Source organism: Leuciscus leuciscus, assembly GCF_965113295.1.
Source record: "Leuciscus leuciscus genome assembly, chromosome: 6".
Taxonomy (NCBI): Eukaryota; Metazoa; Chordata; class Actinopteri; order Cypriniformes; family Leuciscidae; genus Leuciscus; species Leuciscus leuciscus.
Window position 1 is genome coordinate 5,161,212 of NC_138730.1, and position 23,144 is coordinate 5,184,355.

A 23,144-nucleotide genomic window follows, 5' to 3' on the forward strand; every position below is an offset into this window, starting at 1 on the left:
GGTGTGTTGAGGGATTTTGGAACATAACCGTGCTTAGGTTTGAGTATAACTTTTGAGTCATTGGGCCCAAACTCCATGCACGCCGCGCTCACAGAGAGCGCGTGCAGATCCCCTATGCGCTTCACTGAAGCGAGAGCCAGCAAAAACACCGTCTTGAAAGACCGGTGTTTCAAATCGATTGACTGTAAAGGCTCAAATGGCGCACCTTTCATGGCTTCCAGAACCGTAGAAAGGTCCCATACGGGGACTGAGGGAGGTCTGGGAGGATTCAGTCTCTTAGCCCCTCTAAGGAAGCGGATGACTAAATCGTTCCTTCCTATTGACTGACCAAGCGTTGTTTCTGAGAACGCTGCTATAGCCGCCACATAAACTTTGAGCGTGGAGGGGGCCCTGCCCCCATCCAACAGCTCTTGCAGGAAGGAAAGCACCTCCGTCACACCACAGTTTGTGGGTGACACACCACGGGCTGTGCACCAGCCCGAAAACACCGACCATTTCGAAGAATAGAGTCGTCTTGTAGACGGAGCTCTAGCCTGCGTGATCGTGTTTAATACTCCTTTAGGGAGTCCAACATGTACCCGTTGATGGCCCAGACATGAAGGGACCATAGTTCCGGGTGAGGATGCCAGATCGAGCCGCGGGCCTGTGAGAGGAGATCTCTCCTCATTGGTACTGGCCACGGGGCAGTACTTGCTAACTGCATCACGACTGGGAACCAAGGTTGGTTTTTCCAGAACGGTGCTACCAGCAGTACTGAGCATCCTTCTTCCCTGATCCGTTCTATCACCTGAGGCAGGAGAGAGACGGGGGGAAAAGCATAGAGCGGGCGGCGGGGCCACACATGGGCCAGCGCGCTCCTGCTCTTGGAGAAAAATTCTTGACAGTGAGCGTTTTCTTGAGACGCAAACAGGTCCACTTCCGCTCTGCCAAATTTCTTCCACAGCAGATGGACTGTCTGTGGGTGTAGAGACCACTCGCCTGCCGGAACATTGTTCCTGGACAGTCTGTCCGGTCCTATATTCAAGATCCCTGGCACGTGCGCTGCTCTGAGCGAGCGCAGGTTGCACTGAGCCCATACCAGGAGGCGTTCTGCCAGCCTGTACAGTTTCTCGGATCTGATGCCGCCCTGGCGATTTATGTAGGACACCACAGACATGTTGTCCGAACGGACCAAGACGTGGTGACCTTTTATTTGGGGACAAAAACGCGTCAGCGCGTTGTCTACTGCCAGCATTTCGAGGCAGTTTATGTGCAGGAGCTTCTTCCGTTCTGACCACTGGCCGAAGACCGGTCTGCCCTCGAGCAGCGCTCCCCATCCCAAGGTGGACGCGTCCGTGGACACCACTTTCACCCTCGAGGAAGTCCCCAGGCTTACTCCTGATTGGTACCAGTCGTTCGCTTTCCAGGGTTTCAGAGCTGTAACGCACTTCTGATTGACCCTGAGGCGAAGCAAACCGGGTGCCCACGCTTCGCGTGGGACTCGCGCTTTCAGCCAAAACTGCAGCGGGCGCATGCGGAGCAGACCCAGCTGGAGCACTGACGATGCTGAGGCCATGAGACCTAGCATCTTCTGAAATCTCTTGAGCGGGACAGACGCGCCGCAGCGAAAAGAGTTCGCTGTGCGTCGAATGTCTACCGCGCGCTGTTGTGATAGTCGCGCTATCATGGATAGTGAGTCCAGTTCTGTGCCCAGGAAAGATATTTTCTGACTGGGTGACAGGGAGCTCTTCGCCCAATTGACACTCAGACCCAAATCCTCGAGGTGATCGAGTAAAATGGTCGTGTGTTCTATGAGCACTGCGCGAGATTGCGCTAGAATCAGCCAATCGTCCAAATAGTTCAGCACTCTCATGCCTCTCATTCTGAGGGGTGCGAGCGCCGCATCCATGCACTTCGTAAATGTACGGGGTGCTAGGGACAAACCGAACGGCAGGACTGTGTACTGATATGCCTGGCCCTCGAAGGCGAATCTCAAATATCGCCTGTGACGTGACACTATCTGTATTTGAAAATACGCGTCTTTCAGATCTATTGACACAAACCAATCTCCTTGGCGAATCTGCACAAGGATTTGCCTGGTCGTGAGCATCCTGAACTGTCGCTTCACAAGCACTTTGTTCAGTTGCCTTAGATCTAGTATGGGTCTGAGACCCCCGTCTTTTTTCGGTACCAGGAAGTATCTGCTGTATAGCCCTCCTTCGCTCTGATCTTGAGAGAGAGCCTCTATGGCCCCTTTGCTCAATAGTTTCGTCACTTCGGCTCGAAGTAGATGTGCTACTTCTGTTTTTACCGTGGTCTCGACGCACGCCACATAGCGGCGAGGGCGTCGGCGAAACTGCAGCGAATAGCCTCTTTCTATAATGTTCAGCACCCAGTTCGAAACCCCGGGTAGCTTTGCCCATGCGTCTGCATGGATAGCTAGGGGTTGAATACGAAGCGCGCTCCGCTCGCTCAGCGATGGAGAAGCTTCGGTGTGCTGTAACACAAGCGTGGCGCTCGTGACATTTGAGGCATGGGGCGCGCTGATGACAGCGGACAGATTGCCCGCGCTCGACTCCTCTGCGGTGGTTAACCGCGAGGGGGAGGGCTGGGCGGTTCCCGTGGGAACTGTCATGTCTATGTGTGGATGTGGGCGCGGGACAGCGGGCACATTTATCACACCGAAAGCATCGTTCGCTTGCGTGAAGCGAGTGCACGTTGGTTTCGTTTTTACAGAAACCGTGAGACATGCATAACGTGGTGTTAGTGGGCACTGGGTAGTGGGCACGTTCACCATGTTTGAAGCGCAACCGATCTGAGTCGGTTTTATGTGCACGAGCCCTGTGTGACAGGCTGTGCTTGTGTGTAGGGATGGGCACTGGGCAGTGGGCATTCTTACTACACATGAAACACCATCGGCCGTGGCCGGGACACCAGAAAATACACTCTCTTGGGGATTTATCTGGGTAGCCGTGAAAACGGCATTTGTGTGCAGGCAAGCGGGTGACAGAACCGACTTGTTGGCTGCAGAAAACACTGGAACAGTCACATTTTCTGGAACTGGACGAGCGAATAGCTTTGGTGTGAGTCCGGCCGCAGCGGGACTGGAACACCGTCGTTTTCCTAGCTGTGCTAGGACGACTTCGGGGCCTCGGGCTTCACCGTGATCCTAGGTCGCGAGCCACGTCCTGCGGGGCGGCGACCGGATGAGCGGGAGCGCGGTCTCGCGCTTCTGGCCTGGCGGCGCTGTGAAGTGGAGGCAGTGGACGGTGGCTGTGGCACTGAGCTCTGAGCAGACGGTTTCGCACGGCCTGCTGCAGAGCTGGAGCGCTTCGGGAGGAAGTGCTTCATAGCCTGAGACGCTTTCTGCACCTCTGCGAATCTCTCCGCGAAGTCCTTGACGGAGGATCCAAAGAGGCCTGTGGCGGAAAGTGGGGCGTCGAGGAACGCGGGGCGTTCAGACTCGGCCATTTCCGAGAGCGTCAGCCAAAGATGTCTCTCAGACACGGTGAGAGAAGCCATAGTCCGTCCAATGGCTTGTGCTGCGGACTTAGTAGCACGAAGAGCGAGGTCCGTGGCACTCCTTAAGTCCGGCACACAGATCGCGTCAGGTCCTTCCTCATCCAGCTTACGGAGGAGATCGGCCTGGAAGATCTGGAGCGTTGCCATGGTGTGCAACGCTGACGCAGCTTGCCCGGCGGCGGAGAAAGCGCGGCGGAGCAGGCTTGACGTCGTGCGGCAAGCTTTAGAGGGCAGGGCCGGCTTAGCGCGCCGTCCAGCGGAGGGCGGGCATAAGTGGGCCGCTATCGCCTCTTCAACCGGCGGCAGCGAGAGGTATCCTTTGTTCTTGGCATCGTCAACGGCGGAGAATGCCAAAGAAACAGCAGGACGCACTCTAGCAGAATAGGGGGCGCTCCAGGACTTGGCGATTTCTTCGTGTAACTCAGGAAGAAAAGGCGCCGGTCTGGACGCAGGCGAAGCGCGCTCCCCAGGCAGGAAAAATCCATCCAGCCGGTTGTGAGCGGGCTGCTCAGGCGAAGACCACTCGAGGCCGAGGCTCGCCGCGGCCTGTGCGAGTACTCGCATGAGTTCCGTCTCAATGGAAGCTCTCTTGCCTGACGATGTGCGGGCAGGGGGTGCGGGGTCCTCAGAGCCCGCCCAATCCTCACTGCCTGACGCCAGGATAGAGCAGGAATCATCCTCTCCCAGCAGGGCTTCCTCATCCGCGATGTCAACGGAAGCGGCGGCAGACGGCGGCCGCTGTCCGTCAGGAAGCGAAACAGAAGAAGCCGGGGAAGCAAGCGGGCGAACCGGCGAGCTTTGGCGGGTGAGGGAGGGTTCCGGGGCCCGCTGGGCACGGCGCTTTTTACGGCGCGACGCCGCGGCGGGCGGGGGAGCAGTCTCGGTGAAGACGGCTAGGCGAGTCCTCAGAGTCGCCATTGCCATCAGCTCGCAGTGAGGGCATCCGCCGTCAGCGAGCGCGAGAGCTGCATGTTCCTCACCCAGGCAGGAAACGCAGATCACGTGGCGGTCCCCGTCGCTGAGTGTGGCTCTGCACGAGCCGCAGGAAGGCATCTTTAAAAAGACGCTAGCTCTTTTAGAATGTGTGTCGCGGCGGCGACACACACACACACACAAATACAGAGTAATAAAAGAGAAGGATATAAGCGCCAGGAAGCGCAGCAGGAAGGCAGGAAGGCGGCGCGGCCAGCGACTTCAGTGACTCGTCCCGCTGAAGGTGCTCTCTCTCGACGGCGCGGCTTCTAATCCAGCTCCAGCGATGCGTGTGCTTCGCTTGAAGGATGAAAAATCAGATAATAGCTGCCTGCGAGCGATATTTATAGGCCTAGACCACGCCCATTTCGGCGGGACGTGACGCAGCGGGCGCGAAGTGCCCTGATTGGGTCTGACGTCACGCCAGGCCTCGCTCGATAGGCTGCTGCAGTTGCCGCAGAGCAGCCAATAGGCGCGCGAGCTGTCTCGCCTATGTCTGCATTGCTGCTGCAACGCGTTTTGCATTATTACAAAATTAAGGATAATTTTTGGCTTCAATATCTCGCGGAAAAGGATTCTGCATCAACATCTGGTGATTGTATCAGGTCCATGATATGCTTCACAGTCTCAGGATCCAGAAATTAATCTCTCAGAGCTGTAGTGCAGTCTCTTAAGTGCTTTTTCTACGTCGTCCATCCTTTTTACCGGTCGTTTCTTCCACCAAGTAATTGTCCATTTTCTTGTTTGCTGTGCGTCTTGGCTTTGGGGTCGTGGATCTCGGCAGTGCATCGGCAGCACCCGTGGCTTTCCGCCACTCTTTTGTAAATCCCTCATCACATCGAAGTTTCTGCACACATTCTTTTAAACTGGCCACATTGCCCAAACACGTGCCCAGACCTGTCAAAGGGTCAGTGTCCTCTCTCTACAGAAGCTTATTTGGTGAATCCAACAATATTCCAGTGACGATCCAGCACTTCATGCACAAGGTTCACAAAGAACAGGAACTTGGGAGTTGGTTCTCATTGGTTTTCATTCGCAGCTCTGGACCATGGGCTTTTACAGAATCAGTTTCAGTCAGAAGAGATGTGATCTCATTGAATTTTTTCAGAACGACGGACACTGTATCTAAATGGCCTATTAAGCTTTATTCAAGAACCCGTTTGAGTCTCTCACCCTTGTGGTGCACTACCTCCGCTGACATCACGTGTACTACAACCAAATGTAACTGATTTTTGATTGTATAGTCCAGCAAAGAAAGGAAAGGGCCACTGCCTCCTTCTGCCATGTTGTCAAAAGCATCCAATTTCCCATGTAAAGGTTGTTGATTTTTTTCCCCTCAAAAATAGCCAATAACATCTGTTATGGAGGACACGTAGTACCTGTTCTTTTGCAGCTGGTCTTGAGAGTTGAGATCTCTTTTCCGGTGCTTGCGAGTCTTTCTCCCCCGTTTCACATTGTGTATGAAGAAAGGTGCTCTTTAGAAGATTTGTGTTTGTGAAATCCTCAACACCAGCGTCCGTCACATGGCTCGTGCCAACATTAAACTTACGACAGCAAAAACAAATCGCAACATCCACTTTTACGCTGTGCTCAAGCCAGTCTCGGTAAGTATGCCAACTAGAGGCAAAAGGACGTTTTCTGCCACTGAAAATGCACACAGGGTACGGTTGTAACATCACTTATTTAGGCTGAGGATTTGAAATTTCCACCTCTGAGTTTGAGCCAACAGGTGGTTCATTTTCTAATATCAATGTTTATTTTACGTGATCCATAAAATGCTGTGAAAAAACAATTTGCTAATTGATTGACAGGCGATCTGACCAATCATAATCCGCCATCCGCCATTTTGTCCGACAAAGCAGTCCGGAGAGATAGTAGATTAATGTCAGTGGATTTGAACTTGAAAAACAGTGTGTACTGACGTCTTTCCAGGGTTGAAACAACATTCCTTCTGATGTTCATTCATGTTTATTTGATGAAATAAATTAACTAGAAGGAAGAGATGATCGGTTAACTGAGGCGCTACAGCGATCTGTCAGACACATTAAAGAGCTACAAAACGGTATTTATTGTTTAGATTTCTTTAAAAAATGACCAAATTTGAAAGTTGAGACATTATTTCATATCAAAAGTAACCTGGTCTGTCCTGTCTGTCAGCGCGTTGTCAGTGTCCTCTTTACTCCGCAATGTATTTTTCACTGCATGAGAACATGATGTGTGGCGTGAGAGCGGCGTCGCTTGTCGGACGTAGCAACAGTAACGAAAGGTGGCGGCTCTTTGCGAACGGTCAATTGCCAGCGATAGGGCTTCACCCTGATGCACCATCACACGACGCATCATCACAACCAATCACACACCTGCATAATTTATCTCTTTTTTTCACAATCAAGGTAATATGAATATAATCTGGACGTACTACATTCGCCATGCTGTCATTATCATGTGACCTACTAGCGTCAGTTGCTTTGCCTCACTGTCATAGGCTCGTTTGAGATGAGCAAACTCTGCGCAGAGCTGATCCCCGGTGATCACCGCGAGATGCATGTCGGTTAGAAATGTGTCCGAGTGCGGTCCACCTTGCTCTGATGTCATGCTGACGTATGTCTAAAAACTGTCCACCGACTGCGCTGATCAAAAGCATGATGGGAAACGACTTGCTCACGACACAGCTTAATGCTGATTGGTTTAAACAACCGTGATGTATTGTTCTCTTTTAAAATGTTTTTATTTTAATACTGTGATATCATGATTTAATATATATAAATTATGTGTGAATATTTCCAAATTCTCTGACAGTGCAATCTCTCTATGGATTATGTGATTGTTGTCATACTTATAAAAACATGAATGAACACATGTCTGTATTGAAGTAAAAAGAATTGATAAACTAGCCTGGAAATCCAGACCTAAATCTAAAAGATGAATGGTCTGGCGTCGACTAATGAAAATCGGCCAGCTCGAGGGGCGGCACTAAGCATGCATTTGAAAATCTCACTGCACGCAATTGGATAACACTACGACCAATCACAACAAGCCCCATACGCTTAGCTAGCAGCGGAGCTAACTGGTAGATTAGACTCTTACCGTATCCGGTCGGCAAAACAGCAAAAACGCCCTTCTTGCAAAGGAACGATTCGAGCGGAGTCTTCTGTTCCTTTTTTAGATGAAAAGCCAAGTCTAACTCGTTCATTGTAGCGGCCAAAGCCGTTTCAAACAACTGGTGTTCATCCATAGCCATCTTGCAATGTTTACTAATGACTTCGACGTCACAGCGCTGTCGTCTTCTGTTTAGCTCGCCTATATCAGATAACCCGATGTGATTGGTGCAGCTCGGATACAAGGGCATATTTAATGAGCATCATTAAATCAACGCCAGAGTAACTCGCTGAGCAAATTCAACTTGTGCTCTCGCGAGAACTCTGGATTACCAGGGTACTGATAAACATGTCTTTCAAATGGAACTTTGGGTGTCTTGTTCATTACATTTATTTTCATATAAAAGCAACAGAACTTAAATTACATCCAGTTTATTAGCATGAGTATAAATCCCGCGATATCCACCTTTTATCGGTCACACCTCCACTCTCTCCAAATTCTTTCCATTTTTGTCTGCATTTCTGAGCGTTTGTTTGGTTAGCCTGTTTTGGATTACTGGCCTGTACCTGTGTTTATCAATTTTTGCCTCTTTACTTTGTGTTTTGGACTTGTTTGCCTCGTGTACCTGTCTTTTTGTTTTGAATCACTGCATGCCTTACTACCCCATTAAACTCTGCAAATGGACCCTCATTCTGTATCATCATATCAGGAAATATCTTAAATTCACAAAATTACAATATCATGAATAATCAGCATTTACCAAGTAAAATGTTCGGTAGTTGTTGAAAATTGTTCCTAGTCAGCCAAGATAAAAATTAAAAAAAAGGAATTTTACCAAGATTTGTCAAAACATTGTCAGAAAGTAATATCATAGTGACCAAAGTGTGTATCACATTACCACACAATGATCTATGTGCACATATTCATGCCAAATATTCCAGCATAACACTATCTCTAAAGGTTAAAGGAGACATGATATATCAGCTTAAATGAATAACAGTCTCACTGTCCTGTGTGTGTAGGTCAGGATCGCAGCGAGCAGGTCCTGGTTCAGCGCTTCAGAGGCGATGGCATCAGGTACAAGGCCAAGCTGATTGGGATTGATGATGTGACGACCACACGTGGAGACAAGCTGTGTCAGGACTCCATGATGAAGCTGAAGGTAAAGAGTCGGCTGCATATAAGCTGCAGTATTCGCTATGTTCTTGTCTCAGTGTTGAAGACCGCGGACATCCACAGTGCATTCAGAAATGTGAACATATTAAAGGGTCTGAATACTTTCTGAATGCACTCTAGCTAAGCCATTTAGCATTGCCTTGAGACAGATCGAGGTTTAAAACCTGCTCCAAGTGACCCTGCAATGTGTTTAGAATCGCTTTTAATAATTCAACAGAGTGAATACAATTATCTGTTTCTTTTTCTGCCCTCAGAAGTCAGAGAAAATAGCAAACTAGACACATCCCTTTCAAATGTTTAGAAGTGCTGAATGAGTAACAAGAGTGACCTTACAAACTATGCAGAACAGAACACTATGTACCATATGCACTATTCAAAGTCTGTCAACATATTGCTGATAAAGTGAGAATTCATCTTTACACTACGTTTTTTATCCATGCTTGCTTGTAATTCTTCTCATGCTTATGTTTCATCTGTTTATTGCTGCAGGGAATTGCTGCCTCGGCACGATCCAAAGGAAACCACAAACAGAGAATATTCCTAACTGTGTCTTTTGGTGGAATCAAGATTTATGATGAGAGATCAGGGGTAAGAGTTTTCTAGAAATGTTTCTAGAAAATGATTAGTGTTGTTGTGCCAGATAAACACTGCTCTGATTCTAAAAATAATTTTCTGATATCTGGGAGTTATATAAGCAATTTCATATGTACACATGTACTGAATATCATCATAACCGTGATTCATCTGTAGACAGGAGACCGCAGGTTATCACAGCCATGCTGATATTCAATACTACAGCACAACCCTGGGTTCAGGTCATGTTTTTTAGGGCGCTTTTCAGGATTTCTTTTTTCATGCTCTTGCATGTAGAACTACTTTCTTATGCACTACTTTCTTCTGCAGAGCAAGTATGGACTTGCTACTGCCAATAGATACACAGACTGTGAGCATGTAAGATATGCTGCTGCTGCATACATAGACAAACATAAATCCTGAAGCAGATGTAGGCAGGTGGAGCTGGGGGAGGTGGAGGGGTTCAGAGGAACTCTGATAGTGCACTTATGGACTAGTTTACAGAAAATGCTGAACCAGGCTATTTAAACGTTGACCAAGGAACCTCATTGGCTGCTGAATCAGCAGAGTCAATCAGCTCGTGTCGTGTTGTAAATTATGTGATTGCTTGCAGATTACATGTAAGATTACATTTAGAGTTTCATGACTTGACTAAATATGTCTGCAACCAGTGGCGGTTCTAGACAGTGGTGGACGAAGTACACATACCATGTACTTGAGTTAAAGTAAAGATACTCAAGGTAAAATATTACTCAAGTAAAAGTAGAAGTGCTGCCTTTAAACATTCACTTGAGTAAAAGTACAAAAGTATTTTCCTTCAAATGTACTTAAGTATCCAAGTACTATGCTTTTTTTATTGCTATAATGTCCTATTATAATTTTTGTCACAAGACTCTTGCTTAACTCAGTCTACGTGAAGACTCTGTCACTCTTGGCACATCAATCTATTAATAAAATGACATTAATTAGTCTATAATATATATATATATATATATATATATATATATATATATTTGCATTGAATACATTTTTTGTGTGTTTAATTTTGGACGGAAGGGGTAAGTATTTACCGATAATTGCTGCAATAATAGCTGCGCTCTCTGCCCCGCTTAAAATTATTGGCAACACAAATTGTTTGGAACTATTGAGAGCTACACGAATCACGTGACCGCGCGGCGGCGAGATCAGAGTAGGCTTGTTCGACTTGAAACGGCGCACTGCACAGACCAATCGGTGAATTACATTAAAATACCGCAAGAGCGATTAGAGAGTAGACGGCTCTGTATGCTTTTCAATCGCTCTCGCGATTTCGCTCTATACTTTGATGTCATAAACTGATCGGTCTGTGCAGCGCCGGTTCAAGTAGAACAAGCCGTGTGTGTCGCAACCTCTTATATACTGTCTATGGTCGCAACTCTCATTAACGGCTCTGGTTCGCACCGCCAAGGCAAGTTCAAAACAAAGCGCGCACGTTGTAGGCTACTGTGATAGGTGGCTCGTTTGACCAGTTAAGGCTTTATCCACTCATAAATAAAAAGGAACGACTGATTTAGAAAATGTAGTAGAGTAAAAAGTAAGATATTTGACTTTGAAATGTAGTGGAGTTAAAGTAAAAGTCTTCCCAAATTTAAATACTTCAGTAAAGTACAGATACGCAAAAAAGCTACTTAAGTACAGTAACGAATTACATTTACTTCGTTACTGTCCACCACTGGTTCTAGAGGGGGGGCCGGGGGGGCCAGTGCCCCCGTGTCACCAAGCTTGGCCCCCCCTCTGGCCCCCCTAAATTTGGAATCGTAAAATCACACCAAACAACTGCGCATTTTATCAGCTGCGGTGCCTTCATCTATAGGCTACACTGCAGCACGACGTATATTCACATCAAATGTTAACGCAGAGGAACGGGACACTGCAGTTCACAAAAGTTCATTATTTGCATGTGCTTTAAAGCCTTGCCGGTTAAACATGTCATTCGCTGCTGATGCGCTGTTCAAATATGCGCTTTACTGAGCGCGTACACTCGACGCGTATACATGCACTAAAAGCCTGTTACTGGACTAAGTTATCTTTCGAGTCTTATATTGCGCTAATACTGTCAAATACAGACAATGTTTACATAAACAAAGCTGGTTATGTCTAAAGTGAAAGCAAACAGAGAAAATTAATTAAAATCTGCTTGTCATATGCGTGTATATTAGACGCGTCGCGTGCAGTTCTTAAAGAGACAGTAGCCCTAATAATAAACATGCTGCCGCTTGTCCTTAAAGAGATAGTTCACCCAAAACCAAACAGTTGCTGGTCCCCATTGACTTCCATACATAGTAGGAAAAAAATATACTATGGAAGTCACAGGGGTACATCAACTGTTTGGTTACTCACATTCTTTCAAATAACGTTTATTTTCAACAGAAGAAAGAAACGTATTCAGGTTTAAAACAACTTAAGAGAGTAAATTATGACTTTTTTGGGGGAGAACTATCCCTTTAATGTTAATAAAACAACAAAACACACAGAGGAAATCATTCACTGCTCTTGACTGAGAACTTTAAGTCTGTTGTGTTTTATTTTCATATTTGTTCATTTAATTACTTTCTTCAATTCTACTGTTAAATACACCTATAGCTGAAAAAATAAAGCACTGTTTATTTCATTTGTATATTAAGTTGTGTATGTGTAATATGTATCTCTGTTCTTAATTTTTATAACAAAGAAAATAGTGACAAAGATTTTTATTTTCGCCACTTTGGCCTAAATGTCTGCCATTCTTTTTTATTTTATATTTTGTTACCTATATTTTGTTACCTATAAGGCTTTGCTTTTAAAATAGGGACATTAGTTTGGCTGTAATGCTCAATCACATGCAAAATAGTAAAACCAACATGAAATAAGAATCGTGATAAAATCGTGATTTTCCTGAAAAAAATAAATAAAATTGTGATATGATATTATTGCCATATCGCCCACCCCAGGGGTATAAAAGTGCCTAGATGTGCTTAGATGCTAAAAATGTGTTATTATTGATCATTATATCACACTACAATTAAACATAATGAAACATTAATTTGAATTGAAATTGTTTTATTAGCTTAGCTAATATAATTTATTAGCTTTTTCTAGAGATTGCAGTCATGCATGACATGGTGAAAAATGACTTGAAATAATACTGAAAATAGGTTAAGATGAATGTTAAAGGTGTGCCCCCTAAAAGCACAAGTGGCCCCTGCCTGGCCCCCCCAGTTACTGTGGTCTAGAACCGCCACTGTCTGCAACACTCAAAAAAAAGTTAGAAAGGAAGGCATGTTTACCACTGTGTTTGTTACATCACCTATCGTTTTTCAATTGTACTCATTTGGGACGCGAGGATACTAATTGTTGCAGTTTTACAAGTGGAATCTTAACCCATTCTTTCTTGATACAACACCTAAGTTGCTCAACAGTCCATGGCCGTCGTTGTCTGTTTCTCCTCTTCATGTTGCACTATTCGTCAAGAACAAATCTGGACTGCTGGCCAGTCAAGCACACAACACTGTCTATAAAGCTCTGGCACATGCAAATTGATGCATGGCATTTAAAAGGCATAATGTTTTGTTGTAAATGTGTGTTAAAGAATAAAGCAAGAACTGAATCCAGACAGCGATCTTTTAATACATGGAAGCATGTAAACCGATCATCTTCAACTCCATAACTGAACTGAACTACTTCTAGTCTCCGTCCACGTTCCAGCTCATTGGGTTACACTGCCGTTTAGCGGTCGTTCGCAGAATCACTGTAATTCACACAACACATATCAAAGGCATGGGATGGATGAAAAAAATGGCTGTAAAAACCCCTTGTGGGCTTCACAGTTCGGAACAATCTCTGTTGTGTTTAAGGAGATTGTGAATCTCTGTATATGACACAGGCATGTCTCTCTGCAAACCCACAGAGGACGGATGATGTTGAATCAAAACTGAATTGTCCTCATTGTCAATTCAATGACTTTCCTGCATGTTGAATGACTGATGAATATGAATTATGTCTTTGATAAGTTTCCTACATTACAGTTTTAGCAACCATCAGGCAGTGATGCACAAACACAGCTATACAGGGCATAGTGTTTTCATTTTTTTTCCTCAAAACCAGTCTTTTCAATCTTCAATTTCATCAAATTTCATCACAATCTTCGACTTGTGAATAGAGGCTGTTTAAAAAAAAAATGTTTGCATGAAAAGCTGGTAATATGAAAATGGTCTTGCTTTAGTAACTGTTTCTTACATATATAATGATGTGATAACATCCCCAATCCTCAGGTCTTACAACACCATCACTCTGTACACGAAATCTCCTACATTGCCAAAGACACAAGGGACCATCGCGCCTTTGGCTATGTGTGCGGTAAAAAAGGCAACCACAAATTTGTGGCAATCAAGACAAGCCATTCGGTTAGTTGTTAATATTCCTAAATGAATCTTGCTTGTTAAAAGTGGCACTATGTTTCTTTAACCTCAGTTATCGTCTTGTAGGCAGAGCCGGTTATACTGGACCTGCGTGACCTTTTCACCCTCGTCTATGACATCAAACAGAGGGAGGAGTCACAAAAGAAGTCTCAGAAGGACAAGCACTGTGAACAAGCCATCTATCAGGTAAGATCATGAACTAAGTCAAAAACGTAATTTATAAATTGCTGATGACTCTTTCTGGCAAAATTCTGAATGTATTTCTGCTGTCCATATGCTTCATGCCATACAAGGTTTCCAGAAATGACAGACATATAAATCATATTAATCATATCATCTTTCATATGAAATATAAATGATCATTCAAGAGGGTGTTTTGAACAACCATTTCTCTGACACAATTGCTGTAAAACATTCCTTAAAGAAAACATTGACAACTTATTGAGATCCATCCATCCATTCTGCAGAACGATTGATCTATGTAGGGCCGCAGGGATACATGGCCAACTTATTGAGACGGTTCAGAGATTTATCAAAGTTTACAACTCCTTTTAACTTGACCACAGGCTGAAAAACTCTTCCATTGTTAGGACTGTATACCAACATGTTAAGAAAACAAAAGAATAAGTTTCCTGTAAATTATGTTTACAGCAGCACAACTTCTACTGAAGATAGTGGGATGTTTCAGTTTCGTCACTAATGTCACTGAAGGTTTTGTAGAGGGGAGGAAAAACAAACTAGTTTTACAAGTAATACAAGTAAAGTTTTACCCTGCCAGTTAATCAGCCCATTAATATCAGCTATTAATGATATTTGAATAAAAGAAGATGACATTCTAGTGTCTGTTTGCTCTAATTCTATCTTACATTTTAAAGTCCCCATGTAGTCAGTTGTATCCCTTAAAACTCATCTTTGATCACCAAAATTACATATTTAAAAAAATTCCCTTAAAATGTTAGTATACGCGGTTCTATGAATATGCAAATGAGCCCCGCCTCCACTCACTCACTCAGCTCAGAGATCCACTGGTTGACGATCACACGTTGATCTGATTGGTTACAAGGTAGTTTGTGACGTCAGAAACACCAGCGATTTCAAAGCGTGTTTTTGAGACTGTCTTTGGTTCACTGCAGTTTTAAGGAGAAAATACTCAGCAATGGTGTCGACTTATGAATTTACACATGGTTTGTCTTAAAGCAGATTAAAAACACCACATAGACATATAAACAACATTAAAAGCTGGATTTACACCACAGGGGGACTTTAACTCTTTCCCCGCCATTGACAGAAATTGTCTTCAATCCATGTTTTCACTGTTATACAATCCATGTTTATACTGTTATATTATATTATTTTTATATATATATATATATATATATATATATATATATATATATATATATAGGGGGCGCTGTTACGCATCTTCTGAAAGAGAACCGAATCTCCTGATCTAAACACAGGTGAAGAAGCAGAAACAAATGATAGAAGATTACTTATGCACATGTAAAATGTCATGATCATCAAACATTAAACAACATATAAATCAAAACTGCCTAACGTTACTGAATGAAATGTCGACCCCATGAAGAGGAACGACTGTGAAACTTTGAGGGTGTTGATGATCTCGATCTGCTTCATCTGTGGACGAAATCTTTGACAAAAACACAATTTCCTCAGCTTTTTGATCAAAATGTTGCTTTTTTATGAAACTTACCCACGTTCAAGTGTTGATCAAAAAGAATGCATGAAGATAGAATAAAAAAATTTTTAGCAGAGGCAATTGTTCTCTCTTTTAATATATTGCATGTTCAGATATTCATACAACAAAATATTCTGGGGGCCATGAAATTTTTGTGAAAATGTTTTTTTTTTAAATGCTACTTCCAATAATGCCTGTTTTTCTTAATGACTGACACAGACGATTCTGGAAGATGAGATTGATGATCCAGTCTATCAGGTGAGTACTTGTCAATCGCAGTTATCATAAACTTAATCTGATTTTATTAAGAACTGGCATTCTATATGATTTTATTATCATTTAACTCCTCCATTTAAGTGTTGCTGATATTGTTTGCACTTGATGCTTACACAACTTCTGTTAACCATTCAGCTCCTGTCATTGGCAGTGTATTGATATGCAGTCATGTTTTGTGGTTGTGTGTATATGTTCTACTGAGAGTCATGAACAGCCCCACTGGATGCACTGATGTGTTGAACCCAGTGCTCTCGCGCTCACACTGAATACAGACAACTTTAACCATCATTTTAACATCCACATTATATCTCCAAGCAGAATCCCTAAGATAGAAGCTCTCAAAATTGGTTTAGTTAAGCTTTGAAGCATTTGCATCAGTTTGTGATGGGAAAAGTCTAGTGTTTTTACCTCTTGAATTATATGATAATTGTATTATATTATCAGAGAAAATTTTCATATACTGCCCATGCGCTACACGACTTCCAAGGTGGTTGGATTGCTTTTCAATTTATGATGTCAGTTCCAGTCAAAGCGTTTGTATCAAAGGCAGGACCAGATATTTAACCTGCTAAATGTCTCTCGGGCATCTCTAAGATCACGTATTTGACACTTCACACCTAGCGATCTTCACTCACGTGAACGAGACATGATTAGCCTCTGATTTCAAGCTTTCAAACAGTGTGTCGTGTGTGGGAAGTATTAATGAAGTTGTTAGTAAAGTATCAACTTCTCATATTTGTAGATAGATTTATCCTAAAATTAGGAGAAATAAAATAAAAATTTGACATTGAGATTTCTGACTTTTGATTGCTGACTGGTCTCTTGGCATCTCTTCTGAAAATGGGGGACTTGTGAGATTATGGGGTCTTTTTTGTGAGAAGTAGAGGAAACAACAGAAAAATAACTAAGAAATGGATGAGATATTGTTGATTTTCTATCCTGTGGAAATAAAGAGGGCCACCCTACAGTTCTGGATAAAGATAAAAAAAATATTTTTTTATGGATAAAGGGTCATCATTGAATGTTCTTAGTGTTGTCTCTGTCTGATTGGTTCCATATGGGGCCTTTCTCATTTTCTTTCCCAACTCCTTGTAGTACATTGTGTTTGAAGCTGGACACGAGCCCCTCCACCAATCAGAGGAGAGCGTTTACCAGGTACTTCCTCGAGCCACTCCCCTCTTCGCCCACACTTCTACAGATATAGCATCACAAAGAAGGGGGAATCTGAAAATAGATTTCCTCTAATAATGTCTCCCCAAATTAAACATTTAAAATATCCAATAATCTGTCAGATTAAAAGTATACTCTAACATACCTCCAATACATATAGCCTTGTGCAGTGGCCTTGTGTTGTTAATTTACTATAATTTTTAGGTCCCCACAAGTCATCAGAAAGACGGGATCTATGATGTTCCAAAACACCATCTTATGACTGTAGGTTCTCTCATGTCTCAAACATTCGCTCAATCTCCCCGTCCCTCTCCTCCAGCAAACAAACCTCTCAGTGTCCTTCCCCCTTCTTCGTTTTAAGACCTCAAGGGATTATTTCTGAATGCCATAGCGAATTGACAGCGATTACTGTACTAAAAATATTTCTTTGTTCTTGTACACATTGTGAGTCTTTCATTGTACGAGGGAAATGGATGAGGGGGAAATAAAACAGAGGTTTGTTTTTGGGGTTCACCTCTAGAATGGATGTACTGCATGGATTTAGAAAAGGTTAATGTGACAATTGCAATGCATTATGGTTAACCTTTATTTCGATTGTCCACTTTAGATATTCTACTAACTACTGTATAAGCAACTTTCAAGTACATGTCAGAAAAGTTACGTATAGTCAGTAGAATGTCTGAAGAGGACCATTGAAATAAGGTGCAACTTGCATTATAGACAAGTATTTTTAATGAAGGTTTTTTGGACCCAATGAAATAAAGATGATGATTGGCTTGAACAACAACATTCATATGACTGAAAATTTCAGAAAGAGGGATGTCTTCCAAAAATTTCTAGGGGTTATTATTTTATAACAATCTTATCAATTAAGATCCACGCATACATTGCAAAATCCGAGACAGATCTGTGAAAGTCAAAACAGAGCATTGCTTTCACCAAGAATGAATCCATGTTAAATGATTGTTATCAATCCATTTCACAGAGTGTTATTGCTTGTCTGTTCATTCAGTCGGAGCCTATCGAGTGCCTGGAGCTAATCTTTGCATAAATACCAGTCACGCTTCTGCAATGTTTGCTCACACGCGCCAAACATTGATCTTGCTTGAATCTTTGAGTCTTCTGGTGTGGTTTGCTTGCTTTTCTATAGACCATGACCATTGTGTTGGTTTTCTTTTTTTTATGTTTTACATACACATTGGGTTCTGGTTAAATGGTGATCATCCACCTCATTGCTTGTACCTTCAGTTTAGTTTTTTTAAGTGTTTGTCGGCTGATTCCCTTCAGTTGTTGGTGTCCTTCAAATGTCATCATTGTCTTCATTGAAGCCTTCCCTTGTTAATCACTATAGCATGTGTAGTAGTTACTGTATTTCTACTGTTGAATCATAATTTCATTGTCGACCCACTAACTGATTAATAACTATTACATTTGTGGACTGCTCTCCTCAGTGAACACTAACTCAAAATCATAACGTAATCTTTGAACTCATGCAGATAGTTATAGTTGTGTGTTGTAGAATGCCTTCCAGTATGGCTTTATATCTTCTTTATCTTTCTCCCTGAATGTATTGCAGAATATAAGCCAGTTTGATCTTTTCGGTGACATGGCCACCCCCCCAGACATCCTCTCAGTAAGTAAACCCCAGGAGAACAATCAACCTTGAGGTCAGCCTCACTTAATGCAAACTGAATAAATTAGATATTTATAGATATTTTTAGCCATTAATAGTTCCCAACTTGTTAATACGGCTAAAAGAACCTCACCCCCACTAAACCACCAGTTTGTGATGACCTAATTATATACAATCTGAGTATACAGTATATTAATAAATCTGACATATAGTTGTCAAACTGAATATATCTTTAAACAGCTGAAGAAATTGTTGTAAATCCAGTCATATATAGTTACAAGTCAGAATAAATTGAAAGGGCTCATGACATTAAAGTGGTCAAATTTTTCTTTTGACATATAAGAGTTTTTTTTTTTTACCATTAAAACGTCCTCTGCATTATAGTCAAAGCAACCGAGACGTACTCCACGGGCCCAAGTCTGCTGACAACAGGACAAATGAAAGAGTGAAAGAACGTTTGCTTTGATTGTCCAGTTTAAACAGCTCGTTTACATCTCTGTACATACTTTAGAAGGATCCAAGCGTTGGAAACCAATTGAAGGTTTATTTTAAAGGGATAGTTCACCCAAAAATGAAAATTCTGTCATCATTTACTCACCATCAAGTTGTTTCAAACCTGTATGAATTTCTTTTTTCTGCTGAAAAGAAGATATTTAGAAAAATGTCGGTAACCAAACAGTTGATGGACCCCAATGACTTCCATAGTAGGAAAAAAAAAATACTATGGAAGTCAATGGGGTCCATCCGTCAGTGGGGTTTGGTTACCGACATTTTTCTAAATATCTTCTTTTGTGTTCAGCAGAAAAAAGATATTCATACAGGTTTGAAACAACTTGAGGGTGAGTAAATGATGACAGAATTGTCATTTTTGGGTGAACTATCCCTTTAATGGTGTCGTGGATGGTGTCGGAGGATTATATGTTTGTTCAGAGCATTTGACTGCAGATTGTTTTGTAAATGAGGCACTTTTTGTTGAGCCAACTCTATTGAATCTGACAGCAGCTGCATTTTAAACCGTAAAGTAATTACATAAAGCTTTTTTCTGTTAATGAAAGTTTTATATGGACAATGATTTAAAACACTTACTCACATGCAATAGCAAGTGGGCGGTGATACTGTTTCCTATACGCTGATTTCACGCAGCCGCCATTTTGAAATTGAAAGTGAGGCTCCGGTGGGAAGAACCCCGGAAGTAAAGATAAACAACAATGCCTTGGACTACCAACCTAAAGCTGCTGCCGCGATTTACACTATTGGATGTTAATATCCAATATAGGATATGTATATAGTTCATTCCTGCTTCTTTTTTTACTTTCTGAATTATATATAAAAAAATTATTTTATTTATAAATGCATTTCACTGTATATAGTCTAAAGTATGAAAGAAATGTATGTACAGTTTTAGAATAACTCATTTTATACATTAAACACAACAATACGCCATCGCATTCACGACTCTCCTGTGATTAAAGGCGACACTTCCGATTTTCTTCCCACCGGAGCCTCGCTTTCGATTTCAAAATAACGGCTGCGTGAAATCAGCGTATGGAATGATGTTAGCCAATCATAACAGTGGCCCTTTACTGACAAGCCTTATAGGAGATACCCATTAAAAACTGACCATTTCAGCTCAGTCAAAAAAAAAAAAAAAAATGTTTTATGCATATATTTGTTTGTTTTTTTTAGCAAAAATTAACACTACAAGTGAACCTCAAGGAACATATTGAAATAATTTAAATGTAATGACCCATTTAAATGTAAATTCTTACTAAACATAGTTTATATAATTTATAATTGTTTTCTGATTGGCTCTCCTAGTAATATCACAGTGATATCTCTAATGCTCTAATGTTTTATTGAGTGTGCAATGTATTATGATACAATAATGTAAATTGTTGTAGAGTCAAATATCAAACATGACATCAATATTAATCACAGATGCCAGCGTCGCCTGCTACCACAGTGGATCCTGGAAGGAGACGCCGTCAGCTCCGCCCAGAACTCCTTACTCACTTTAGCCCGCCGGCCGTGCCCTCGGGTAACAAACACGGCAAATGCCATTTTCTATTGAGAGTTACTTCGTTCCACTGTAAAATTTATTTTTCATCAAAGTGCAGCCAATTCAAAAACAGAACTATTATTGAAACTGGTTGTTCTTGCTTCTCAGGTTATATGACCATGAGTACTATCCAGGCTGCTCACTGGACCCAACAGTCGTTTGCCTCCCAGGCTGGTCCAATGGCCTTCGGGGTTCAGGCCCCATTGCAAGTGGCCCAGATGCTTCCTGGAGGCCAGCCTGTGATTTGGGGTCAGGCTAACCTCTTCCACTCTCCAGCAACTGGCCAGCAGCAATGGGCATTCGTCCCAGCCCAGACCGTTGGCATGGGGGCACATCCAATTCCAGCCGCAGTGCTTCAGGGTCTGGTCCCCATAGCTGCCATGCGCCCCCACTCCTGTGAACCTCCCGAGGCTTCGTCCAACATCATGAGTCCTCAGCACTTTGTAGACTCTAAGCACACCCTAGACACGGACCCTCAGGAGGAATCCATAGCTGTTCACATTTGCACAAGCAAACAAGACACTGAACAGCCCTCTGGGAAACAGATCATGGACTGCGCTGCTGAGCTTGACTTTTCACAGATGAAATTGACTTCAGGGTCATCGATATCACCATCCCCAACTGACTCTTGTGAGTTCAAAACACTACGGCCAACGTTGAGATTTATCATGTGACATGCATTATTCTTACTCATTTGATTCCCTTTCCATAGGTGCTACTCCTGGTCCTGAGCAGGACACCATGTCCCCTTTAACAGAGCCATTACTCCTGGCTGCAGAAGACAGCTCAGTCAATGACACAGATGTTTTGGTAATGGTTATGTTTGTTTCACAAGAGATTTTTTGGGTAAAACCTAATATTGATGGTCCTCTTTAAACATTCTGTTGACAATAAGTGAAGTTGCAATTACATATCAGCTAACAAGTATTAGTAGACCGTCTGCTTAATATCTGCTAACTCTTTATTGTGATGCTCCTCCAACAGACATTCTACTGACTATAAGTAACTTTGGAAGTACATGTCAACTTATAATAGTCTACTAAACTCTAATGAGCTGTGATTCAGCTAGTTCTAAGGACTTTTTTTGTTTTTAATCAATCATCTCATTCTCTATGTTTAACAGGAAGCCTGTGCTCAAACTCTCAGCACTGATGAGATGCCACCAGATGCTCAGATAAGCCTTCCAGACACTTCACAGCTAGATGCCTAAGAGAGATGTCTTCTGGGTTGGTTTCCTCTCTTGCTCAGTTCCTTCAAAATAATATATACAGGGTTTCCAATCCTCCTCTTGGAGGGCCACTATCTTGCAGAGTTTAGCTTCAGTCTTAATTAAGGCGAGACACGGCAGGCAAAAACATCGTTGTTTTTTTACTGGTCAATTTTGAGATTTTTGGATATTTGTCTTCAATAACATGTCTTCTTTCAGACTTGTGGTGAGAAAAAGTCTGAAATACACATTTAGGTCTTTATTTTACTATACGTTGTCAGTTTGCGTCTGTAGATTTCTCATAAATTCAACAAAAGTTTGCATTCTTAATCAACATGCTGCTCCACGATCGCTGTCTTCACCCTGTCATCACAAGCACCGTTAGGAAGCTCTCTCTCTCCAGTACAATCCTGTCGGATCCAAATATGGTAATTTCCTTTTTATCAGCAACCAATCGTGAAAGTAGAAGGGCTGAATGCGCAATCTCATTGGCTGATGATACATTTTTAAAGCCCGTTTTCGCAAAATGACTTTTCTCTCATACTCCAAGTCCGAAATCTCCACTTCAGTAGCACCTAAATACACCAAACTTTCCAGTCTTGTACCTAGTTATATTGTGAAGACATTTACAGAGGGATTTGTAAATATATTATTCCTAGCCTGATTTATATAACATTTTATTCCAAAAAACATGGCGAAAATAATTTTTTTAAGGCTATTGACAGTATTTTCTAATTTACAGGATAACAAAAGTAGATATCCATAAATCCCTCTGTAATTTTTTCCCCATCTAATATGTGAACACAATGAAAAAATAAATTTTAACTTGGCTTTATCCAATACTCAGATTTCGTTTTTTTAAATATATGCAAATTAGCGCATATTTAGATAGATATTGCCTAATTTGCATATTTAAACATTAAATTACAGAAAACTTGTAACATATTTTTTTCTCATCTTAATGTAGGTAATCAACTGGGAAAGTTTCATGGTGATATCTGCTAGTTAAAATTTTTACCCTATTCACCTGTAGTGTCTCGCCTTAAACAGCTAATATTTAAACCTTCTAGGCGAGTGTGTTGGGGTTGTAGCTAAACTCTTCAGGACACTGGCGCCCAGTAGAGCAGGATTGAACACCCCTGTTCTACACAAGGGTTTACAGTGCAAAAAAGGTGGCAGTCTTCAGGTAAAGCCTTTGCCTCTTAGGGCCAGATTTACTAACAGCTTACTCCAGTGCAAACCTTCTTTTGGCGTTAAAAAACTACTGTCAGGATTTACTTAAGACAAGCAGTGAAAAATTAGTGCTGAAAAGGCGTGGACAGGGTTATTTTTGCGGCTGACCTTAT

At 42.5% G+C, this 23,144-nt stretch overlaps 1 protein-coding gene across 2 annotated transcripts in view; it reads left to right on the plus strand.

Annotated features, from left to right (window-relative positions):
* Nucleotides 1-23,144, plus strand: part of dab1b (DAB adaptor protein 1b) — a 64,025-nt gene that overhangs the window by 38,297 nt on the left and 2,584 nt on the right. The window contains exons 3-14 of one of the 2 annotated variants that reach the window (XM_082174257.1): nt 8,592-8,731; nt 9,235-9,333; nt 13,608-13,739; nt 13,821-13,940; nt 15,673-15,711; nt 16,825-16,884; nt 17,104-17,163; nt 18,476-18,532; nt 20,471-20,570; nt 20,700-21,221; nt 21,304-21,401; nt 21,715-21,817. In XM_082174257.1, coding sequence (XP_082030383.1) covers nt 8,592-8,731; nt 9,235-9,333; nt 13,608-13,739; nt 13,821-13,940; nt 15,673-15,711; nt 16,825-16,884; nt 17,104-17,163; nt 18,476-18,532; nt 20,471-20,570; nt 20,700-21,221; nt 21,304-21,401; nt 21,715-21,801 — 1,514 coding nt within the window. In that variant the 3' untranslated portion in view covers nt 21,802-21,817. The remainder of the gene's footprint in view (nt 1-8,591; nt 8,732-9,234; nt 9,334-13,607; nt 13,740-13,820; nt 13,941-15,672; nt 15,712-16,824; nt 16,885-17,103; nt 17,164-18,475; nt 18,533-20,470; nt 20,571-20,699; nt 21,222-21,303; nt 21,402-21,714; nt 21,818-23,144) is intronic. The other variant, XM_082174258.1, reaches the window with a different exon arrangement.